General features: G+C 44.7%; 1 protein-coding gene across 6 annotated transcripts in view; it reads right to left on the reverse strand.

Annotated features, from left to right (window-relative positions):
- Positions 1-10,759, reverse strand: part of Chfr (checkpoint with forkhead and ring finger domains) — a 34,809-nt gene continuing 24,050 nt past the window's right edge. For 2 of the 6 annotated variants that reach the window (XM_010604231.3, XM_010604229.3), the window contains exons 11-18: positions 10,217-10,362; positions 8,532-8,648; positions 8,112-8,195; positions 7,247-7,317; positions 6,180-6,267; positions 3,660-3,767; positions 3,056-3,128; positions 1-1,251 (exon numbers count right to left, since the gene is read on the reverse strand). In XM_010604231.3, the coding sequence (XP_010602533.1) occupies positions 1,209-1,251; positions 3,056-3,128; positions 3,660-3,767; positions 6,180-6,267; positions 7,247-7,317; positions 8,112-8,195; positions 8,532-8,648; positions 10,217-10,362 (730 nt within the window). In that variant the 3' untranslated portion in view covers positions 1-1,208. Of the gene's footprint in view, positions 1,252-3,055; positions 3,129-3,659; positions 3,768-6,179; positions 6,268-7,246; positions 7,318-8,111; positions 8,196-8,531; positions 8,652-10,216; positions 10,363-10,759 lie in introns of all 6 variants that reach the window. The other 4 variants (XM_010604230.3, XM_010604228.3, XM_010604234.3 and 1 more) reach the window with 3 other exon arrangements.

Genomic DNA, 10,759 nt, shown 5'->3' on the forward strand with positions numbered 1-10,759 from the left:
GATGCCCAGACTTTCAGCCACGTATGGCACCCATATGTGGTCAGACAGTGAGGTGTCAACGGAGATAGCATGAGGAGGAGCAGCAATACAGAAGAGGAAGAGAGCATGTCAGCCCACACATGAACAGAGAGGATAGAAACAAAACCGCTTGTTTATTAGAACCGAAAGAGGGACTTTTCTCCCACAGAGTGCTGCCTCTCAGTGTGTATCAAGAGCAAGACAACAATTGAAAACTGTATTCCTGAGAAGAAGCAAAAAGGTTATAGCTTGCAAACAAAAATAACAGATGATTTCAACAAAAAATAAAAATTAAAAAAAAAACAACAACAAAGAAACAAAATTTCAAGTATTCTTCCAGATGACATGGCAAATGTAATGCATGAGGGGAGGGCTCAGGCAGTGAAGGCCCTGCACCCACTCCCACATTGCAGGCCTGGGTAGGGGCTGGGGCCAGCCTCACCCTGCTCTATGACAGCCTGTGTCCAGCCTAGTGTGGGAACAGCAGTGACATAATTCACCCACATCAGCAAGGAGCCGCTAACTTGACATCCAAGTTTGGGTTAGCAGTCTGGGACATTGGATCTTTTTTTTTTTTTTAATAAACACAAACCTTCTTTCATATTAGCCCCAATTTAGTCAATTTGTAAATTATAAATTATATTATTTGTGCTACAGATTGCAATCTTTAAATCTTATTAGAAAATAAGCACCAAACCTATTAAAACAAAAATATATAAAGGGCTGTGGTTGTCCCGACAGCAAAGTATTCTGTACATCCTGTATGCTGTAAACTTATACTCCTTTTCCCTAACAGAGCACTTCTGACACACTTTCCCCTTCTCCCATGAAGTTTTTCCTGAAAAGAGATTTCCATTTTAACCACAATGATGGAAAAGGGACAAAAAGAGCAAACCTGCACTGTCACCACTCGCAGAGTGGGCACAACTGTCAGTCGGGCTGGAGGTCTGTGTGTGGGCTCCACCTCCCATGCTCAGCAGGAGGTTGGTGCTGCCAACTCAGCCTGCAGGCCACTTGGGCATCTCACTCAGGGCTAAAACTCCACAGCAGGAGAAGTCTCTCCATAGCACCTGACCAGAGCCAAGCTGGCACTGCTGGGGACAGTAAAATGCCCTTAGAGTGTCTGTACTCAATGTTTTCAACACGCAGTATCCCTGCCTCTAAGGCTCTGCGCTGTGTTGCCCTGATGTTCAGTTCTTGAACCTTGTCTGCTCACAGATGTGATTAAATTTCCTGCGGGGAGAAAATGGGCAAATTACACAAGAAAAAATCACAGAAGTGTTTAAATAAATGAAATTTAAAACTGCTTCCTGGAAGAGCCACATAAAAATTGTGTGTGTTGGTTTTTGTGGTACCGGAGAGCGAACTTGGGTCTTTGAGCTTGCGAGGCAGATGCCGGAACCACTGAGCTAAATCCCCAGCCAGGCGTGGTGGTGCAAGCCTGTAATCCTAGCACTCGAGAGGCTGAGGCAGGAGGATCACTGTGAGTTCGAGACCAGCCGGAGCTATATAGTGAGTTCCAGGTCAGTCTCAACTACATAGTGAGATCCTGTCTCAAAAAACCAAAACAAACAAACAAAACTGTGTGTGTGTGTGCACATGTGTACATGTATATTTTTAATAAGATCAACATCAAAGAAATAAAGTCCCAAAGGTAGCCTTGTATTCCCCATCTTAAATTTTAAAATAGAAGCAAAAACACCAAGGTGTTTTATATATATTTTTTAAACGCCTAGGTAATTTTCTTAGAGATGTACCTCCTCAGAGTTTGTCTGAGGCCCTACATGTCACCTGGTAAGTGACATGAGGGAGATGACAGTGGCTACCCCCCACCCCTCACTAAGCATGGGCAAGGTCAAGGCCATTGACCGAGGAAGATGGGTTGTGACTTTGTATTCACATTCTATTTTTATTAAAGAAGGTTAGTTAGTAGTGAAATCCCTTCTCTGAAAATAAGTCTCTTTCACATGCTGATTATACTCAAAGGTAGTGCAAAGTTTTTTGTTTTTTTGAGATAGGGTCTCATTGTGTAGTCTAGGCTGGCCTTCAACTCAGCAAGCCCTCCTGCCTCAGCATCCCAAAGGCTGGGATTACAGGTGTGCACCATTGCACCTAGTTTGATGCAAGGTTTTTATCCCACAAAGTCATTTCTTGGAAGGTGTCACCTTGACCTGAGTCTTCATGTCACTCATACAGAGAACACTGGCTCAACTACTTTAATTTGAACAAAAAAATGCCTGCTTAGGGACTATATATCGGCCAAGGAACTGACAGTCATCATCTCAACTGTTTAAAAATAAGGGTAGAGGGGCTGGGGATTTAACTCAGTGGTGCTGCCACCTGCCTTGTAAGTCAAAGGTCCAAGTTCGATCCCCAGTACAAAAAAAAAAAAAATCCCAAGAAAAAAAAAAAAAAAAAAAAAAAGAGGGTAGAGAGACTACTCCTCAGCTCTGGTCTACCAGTGCAATGTGGGTGTTACTGTGAACATTCTTTAAATTTAAAGACCACAATGAAGAGGCCACAGGTGGGGTGACCAAGTTACAGTGACTGCAAACACCCACTCACAATAATGGAAGAAAAATCCAGCTGTTCCAGAGTTATGCCAGTGGGACTATATGTTGGAATGGGCATTCTAGCGGCCACAGCCACTGACTTAGGAAGTGCTAAGGCTCAACAGTTGGGTGAGCTCCAGGAACTGTCTGACAGGGGTAAAGTGATTTTAGCCATGAAGATACAGAAGTGGAAGACAAGAGGTGAGAATGTACATACAAACATTTTAGGAAATGAGGTAATAAAAGAGGAGCAGCTATTTTGACTTTACAGGTACATAATGACCAAGCATATTGACATGTATCTATATAGGTATATTTATGTGTGTATATGTATAAAAATTTTTGGTGGTCCTTCATATGGATCCCAGGGCCATGCACATGCTAATCACACACTCTGCCACTGAACTCCATCCCCAGCCACAAATCTGTTTTTCAGCAGACAGGTAACTCCTGCCATTGCTTTCCTGAGTCCCAGCCTCACTCACATCGCATGGTGGGCCTTCACTTGAGTGCGGCAGTTGCGGCCCCAGTAGCAGTCAGGACGGGATGTCACAGCCACTGGAAGAGAAGAGAGTGCAGATCTACATTAGCGATGTCACATACACTCACCCAATTAGCTGAATAAGTGAAGGGTGTGAACAAAGAACCATGAATGTAAAGTGCTTTGTCTCTCTTTGGAACTAGTTTCCTTAGACTGCCAGGATTTCAGGAAAGGACAAAAGATGTTAATTAAAAACCAAATTTAGGAGATGATAGTATTCCTTCAGTCTATGATGCCTTCACAGATCTCTGCTTTGGAACTCCACCTGCCATGACTGGTAGGGTCACAGACAGTCCCTGAGGCAAATGTGGGCTCCAGCACCCTATGTGCCTGTCTTTTCCCTGGCTGGTGCAGACTTCTGTTAAGGACACAGCACAAAGGCCAATACTGACCATCTGCTAAAAGATGGGTAGAGGGCTGGAGATGTAGTTCAGAGTAGAGTGCTTGCCAAGGGAAGCCCTGGGTTCCGTCCCTAGCATGGAAAGAAAAAACAAGAGAAAAGTAGAAAAGCCAATGCAGATGGAACTGGAGCTTGTGGATCTCCTCACCTGGCAATTCAGAAGCAGGAATGTTCTGCCGGTACTGATAGGTCAGCTCTCGGAAGCTGCGCAGACCACAGCAATAGCACAGCACTGTGTTCCCAGTGACCCTGTAATCTGCAGAGAACACGCCTCGTGGGCATGGCCAGGGACTGCATAGTGTCATTTTCTTTTCTTTTTTTTTTCATAGTGTCATTTTCTAGACAGCTGAATAGACACTGCACTTAAACCAATGGGAACTAACACATCGATCCATACATGAGATAGAAACAATAGGCCTGACATTTGGAAAACAACAGCCAAAGCATCTAGAAAGCAATTCACTTTCATACAGCAGAATAACTCCATATATATAGGAAAATTTAAATATTAAATCCAAAAAGAGCTGGACGTGGTTGTCCATGCTTGTAATCCCAGCACTCAGGAGGCTGAGGCAGGAGGATTGCTGCCAGTTTGAGGCCAGCCTGGGATACAAAGTGAGTTCAAGCCTAGTCTGATCTACAGAGCAGGACCCTGTCTCAAAAAACAAAACAAACAGTGCCGGTTATTTAGCTCAGTGACACCTCACCTGTCTTGCAAGTGCAAGGTCTTGATTTGGATCCTTGGTACAATAAAACCCCCCAAAACAAAAAACAAACAAAAATTCCAAAAAGTACTAAGGAGAAAACTGGAATGAATATTATTTTCTCAACTACTTGCAAGTACAGGCTGAATATTCCATATCTGAAATGCTTGGGATCAGAAGTGTTTCAGATTTTTTAAAAAAATCTACATAATGAGATACTTTAAGGATAGAACCCAACACTACATAGGAAATTCACTTATGTTTCATATATACCTTGTATCTTCCAGGTAGGATAAAGGGTTGGTTGGTTGGTCAAATATGTATGTATTTATATGTATTTATATATTGGTACTGGGGATTGATCAAGGCCTTTACACTGAGCTACATCCTTAGCCTTTTTATTTTTTATTTTTATTTATTTATTTTTTGGGGTACCGGAGATTGAACTCGGGTCCATGCGTTTGCAAGGCAGGCGGCGGAAATACTGAGCTAAATTCCCAGCTATTTTTTATTTTGAGACAGGGTCTGGATAAATTGTCAGGGTCAGGTGGGGCTCCAACTTGGGATCCTCCTGCTCAGCCTCCCAGAGTACTGGAATCATAGGTGTATGCCACTGTAACTGGCTTAAATTGACAATTTCTAAAGTGTATAATATCATATGCACAACAATTATGGTATCATCATTTAAAATAGTGGAAAATGGAAATAATTTATATATCCTTTATTAATGAATTAGAATATTACATAGTAATAAAGAATCAAAGTAGCTCAGTGATAACCCACCTCTTTAACATGTACAAGGCCCTGGGTTTGAAAACTGGTGCAAAAAAAAAAAAAAAAAAAAGGCCCAGAAATCAAGTTGTATAGACCTTTCTTGGCAGAAACAGGTACATGACACATTGCTTAGTGAAAATTAGGTACAAAGAACACATTATAGTAAAGTGGGATCGGTGAAGTTAGCCACAAATAGCCACACGTGCTTTGAAGGGACTGGAAAGGCAGCTGCAAAGACAATGTTCCTTAGTGTGTCAGTGTGTCTTTTTGTTTTTCACTGCTGGGGATCCAACCCAAGGCCTTACACGTGCCAGGCAAGTGCTCCACCACTGGCTTTCCCCAGTCCACTTGCATATGTTTTGAGTGGCAGGATTTACAATGGCTTTTACTTTAACCTTTATACATCCTAGATCAGTCATATTCTTTGTAAGCCATTATCATTTTCACACAAATAAGAAACCATTTAAAAGTGGTTTAAAGCATCTGATAGAGGTGGCAGCCACAGGTGAGATGCTCACTGGAATGTGTCCATAAGACAAAAATAACTCAAGGGGTTTTAAGCAGAACTCTTTTTTTTTGGTGGTGGCAGGGTAGTTTGAGACAGGATCTCAGTGTGTAGTCCAGGCTGGTCTTGAACTCACAATGAAGTGTAGGATGGACTTGAACTTGTGATCTTCCTGCCTCAGCCTCCTGAGTGCTGGAACTGCAGGTGTGAGCCACTGTGCCTGGCCTAGGCAGAGCTCTTGAGTCTTTTTACCGTACTATTTGTCTTAGGAGGGAACTCCTTGTCAGTATTTCTACAGACTGGTTGAGTGGCAAAGACCACAGCCAAGGCACCTGTGCTCCTCTGGGAGAGGGAGCAACCTGTACTATGTGAACACACCCAGCAACAACAAACGAGGGCCTAGGAATAACCAGCCCAGGACCCTAGTGTGGAGAAGAGTGGAACCTACAAAAGCTGAACCTCCACCCTCCCTATATAGAAAGTGCTAGAATATATTATATATGTTAAATTCAAAGTATCAAGACCTTTCTCTCTCTGCTGGGTGGGTAGAGGTCAGAGTCACAAATGCAGGAAAGCAGACAGGTAACACTATCCAGACATGGCCTGCTAGGGTTGTGCGAGACAAAGGTTGCCTTGGAAATTCATGTCTGCTCTAGAGAGAGCGAGGCAGGTGAAGGCAACTTACCAGACAGTAAAAACACTCCCCGCTGCAGAGCCATGAGACTTTCTGTCAACATGTTTTTCCACGTCAGACTCCTGGTTGTCAGGTAATTCTGTGATGGGATAAAAAAGGGAACTAAGAGAAAATATCAGACAAGAGGGAGAAACACTAAAATGACAAGAGGGGGAAGAATTTCAGGAAAGGTCCTGGAGGGTGGCTAAAAGCAGAGCAGAGTCAGTCACAGGCAGCATCTGCAAAAGGCCAGTGCTGAGCTCTGGGGTCAGCACATCACACCTGGCTCCCAAGCTCCTTGCTTCTAAGTCTCTAGGAGATGGATTGACCTTTGACCCTGTGCCATCTTCTCTCAAAAGTCCTGCAAGAGCATTCATAGCACAGGAGCAAGGGAGAAGCCAGGCCTTATTGGAGCCTCAAAGTTCCAAGACAAGAAAGGCTGAGGGCCTGGCATCTGCTCTCCCAGCCCTTTACAAACACGGGGCTATGAGCTCCTTCTGTGCAAACCTACAAAACTGTGCTTGGTGGAACAAAAGCAGGTGTGGTGCCTGCTGAGCAGGGCGTGCCTGTTGCTACGTCCACAGCACCCAAGGGCCCCCACTGCCATGGGCTGTCAGCAGCTCTGGACATGAACATGAAAGAGGGAGGCAAGGCTCTCAGCCAGAGGCTGAGGTGCATGTTAAGCATATTAAGATTCTAAAGACTAAGCCCTTAATTGAGCATCCTCAAATATGTGAAGGAAAATGGTCAAAAAAAGAAAAAGAGAGAAGGCTCAGCTCTTCAAAGAACACTCACTGTGAGCTGCAGGAACTAATTTCTATGGATTCATGACATGATAGAAATACCTATTTTTGGAATATGGGGAAAAAAACAGAGATATAATAGTGTAGTTGTGGTGGACCTATGGCACACATGCTGCTGCAGGCTGTTTGTATCATTAAGAGCTCTGAAAGGATCACATCACTGTACTAGTGAAATGCAGAGGACTGAGTGCACTATGCGCAAAGGAACAGAGTTCTATCACAAGTTCTTTGATGCCACCTGGTTACCACCTCACCCAGGTGAGTCTGGAGTGATACCTTTAGGATGTCTGACTCATAGTTGTTGTTATTCAGCACTCCATCCAGACACTTGTCCCCCAGATTGAGCTCTGCCAGAGGAAGGAAGCAATGTTATGTTTTGCAATGATGATATTGTATTGTACCAAAATATTGTTTGCCAGACAGGATAACCAAACTTTTTTCCATTATAAATTGTGGAGAGAATAAAAAGTTCCACAATAAAACACAACTTAAAATAGAGAACTATTGCCGGGCGTGGTGGCACACGCCTGTAATCCCAGCACTCGGGAGGCTGAGGCAGGAGGATCGCGGTGAGTTCCAGACCAACCTGTGCATAGTGAGTTCCAGGTCAGTCTCAACTACATCATGAGGCCCTGTCTCAAAAAAACCAAAAAGAGAGAACTAGTAAAAATGATTTCATCTCTCATTCTCCTTAAAAATCCTAAGATTGCCAGGTATCATTGGTACCTAGTCTGGTGTCAAAAATCTGAATCCCACAGTGAGACTGTACTTGCAGCTGTGTTTTTAAGTGCATAAGTAAACTTTCTTATACTGGAACCTAGCATTTCCTCTAATTGTTCTTTTTTTTTTGTAACAGGGATCAAACTCTGGTCCTTGCGCTTGCGAGGCTGGCCACCAAACCACTGAGCTAAATCCCCTAATTGCTCTATTTTTGCTTGACTGTGAGCTAAGATGAACTTGATGCTCCAATGGAAAACCTCTACAATCCAACAGGAAAAGACTTGTAATTACAGGGTGAGTAAGAGTGGCCTTCTCATTGCGCACAGCAGGTCACAGATACCACCATTACCTGCCCTGCCCTTAAGTTCACAAGAGAACATACAAAGGTCAAAGCAACTTGGAGAAGCAAAGCCAGAATTACCACAGAATGGGGCGAGGCAGCCGGAGCAGCCGGTCCGGGTACAACCCCAGTACAGGTGGCAGAAGGGTTGCAGACAAACTGTACCTGTGGAAAGAGCTCTGTTTCAATGTTAAGAACTATAGATTAAAGACATCCTGTCTACTCTACTAGATTTATGAGGGACATGCCATTCACAGTTGAGGACTGATGTGCAGATAGGTATGGATTCAGATCCCACAGTGAGACCCACCAACACCCACAGATGATGGTTCCATATAGGGCACCATTATCATTGGTGGAAAAGACCAACAGCTCAACTTGTCATGTGGGACCAACTGATTACTCAGACCAAAGAAAGCAATGTGTCTTTGCTGCATAGCACACAAAAGTGGAAAGCCATCTGACACCAATCCCTGGAGGACACAGCATCATCAGACTTACACTGCTGGGGTGGGACATGAGGATCTTGCTCACGCTCAGCTCTCCGGTCAGGCATGGGCTGGAAGCAGCAGGTGCATATGGCATGGCTTCCTTGCACAGGGCACACGTAGTCCTGGGCTGCTGAAGATACCCATATTAAGGCCAGAGTGGTACAAAGCCAGATGGAAAGACAGCAGATAAAAGATTTACATGTAGGGAGGCAGTTTGTACAGATATGGAGAGCCAGGCCCCAAGAAGACCAGAGAGGATCCAGACTGGTTCCTAAACAGGCAAATTAGATTCTGCCATTCAAACAAAGAGTTCACAAGATGGAAAGTAATCAAAAACTGAGGGCTAGAGATGGAGCTCAGTGGTACAGTACTTGCCTAGCATGCATGGGCTTAGTCCCTTAGGACTGCAAAAAAGTAAAAAGAACCAGTAAAGAGTAAAAAGAATCTTGCTTGTGACAAGATTTCTAAGATTTTCTACTCTTTCCTACAAAGGAAGGACAGGCCCATAGAGTACATACTATAAAACAATAAAATGAGTTGTACATTCATTTCTACTGAGGCAAAAGAATAACTAAATCCTTTCAATAAACAAAGGACAGGAATGGTGGGAAACACTGATCTGGCATAGGGAATGGTGGGAAAGACTGATCTGGCATAGGGAACATCCATGTAACAAGTTCCCTGGACATCCACTATCCACACAAGACACACAGGGAGGTGACCATGCCAATCACCACAATACACTGTAAGGGTCACTGAGCACCTCTGGGGACTCAGGCTCTCTCTATGCATGACATGCATTCCCAATTAGTCATCTCATGCCCCAAAAGGAGATGTTGATGGGTCCCCATCACGTAGAGTAAGGAGTTTCTGAATGGCAGTCAAACCCCTGCCATGCCTGAGCTCTAATGCCTATGGCCAAGCACTGCCTTGGCTTATCCCACCCACAGATTCTAGAGGACACCTGGAAAACTGTAGCAGTGTCCCAGTGGGGTGGTCAAGAAGGTAGCTTGGAGGCAAAATCCTGAGGTGGCTTCCTGACCAACCATGGCCAAGAGGCCAGGGCCCATTGGGTTTTTCCATTCTGCAAGGACCACAGAATGGCAGAAAGGACAAGGCCAAGAGCTATAATGCCACATACCCCTGACGAGCTTTCTTTTTTTTTTTTTCTTTTGGTGCTGGGGATAAAACCCAAGGCTTTGCACAGCATGTGCTCTATAGCTTAGCCAGGCCCAAGCCTTCCCTTGCTTTTCTTGGTAGCATCCGGAGACCCACTGGCCAGAAACCAGGTAATTAATGGAGACTGTGATAGGTTCTGGCATCTTAGCAGCCACTGGTAAGTACAGCCAGTCTTTTATATAAGGGACAGATATGCAATTAGCATTTTGGTTTTGGCAAGCTCCACTGGGGGACATCAGTTGCTCCACAGCAGTAGACAGGGGTAAGTTTTTGTTCAAATCAGGACAGTTAGTTCTCAGACATGCCCAGCAGGGAGGACCCATAAATGATTATTTATCTGATTTCTTACCAACACTGATTGTAGCAACAGGCTACCATAGGCAGTGGGGCCAGGGAAGCAAAGGAAGTGGGGGACAGAGTGCAAAGGCAACATGCAGTGCAGGAAACTGGAACAATCTGAGCCCTGGCAAAGACGCAACACAAAGAACAAGCCTATGGTGAGCTGCTGCCTCTTACCCGTGGTGAAGCTAGTAGAAGTGGAAGGTGTATCCCACCCAAGGGCCTGTGGGGCCCCTGGTATGCTGTCTGGTGCTGGACAGGAAAGGGGCTGCACCACTTGTCTTCTGTACTCGGGACACTGTCTGCACATGATGTATGGCTGGCTGCAGAAAGAGCACAGGGAGAGCTAGGGCCACAAAGAAGCAGGCTAGTCGCAGTTTCCCCTTAATGGGGCTCAGCTGTGCCCTGCTCAGCCACATCAACACCTGGCATATGGAGAAGAGCCCCTTCCTCCTGGCCCAGTCTCTCTGTTGGTAAGGACACTCACTACAACAGGAGCTTGCGTTTGAGGACCATAGCCACCACCTGCTGACTGATCTGTTTCTCACTCCACACCAACTCCTGGAGCCTCTGAGTCTCTGCTCACCAGGAATGGGCTCCCAGCTCTGAGGCTGAGATAAAACCCACATCAAGGCACTTCTGGTTTACCCAGGACATACATGCCTCACAAATGTAAGGTCCTGAGTTCAATCCCTGGTACAAAAAAAAAAAAAAAAAAAA

The sequence above is a fragment of the Fukomys damarensis genome, unplaced genomic scaffold (assembly GCF_012274545.1).
Source record: "Fukomys damarensis isolate Sample0158 unplaced genomic scaffold, DMR_v1.0_HiC HiC_scaffold_12, whole genome shotgun sequence".
Classification (NCBI taxonomy): domain Eukaryota; kingdom Metazoa; phylum Chordata; class Mammalia; order Rodentia; family Bathyergidae; genus Fukomys; species Fukomys damarensis.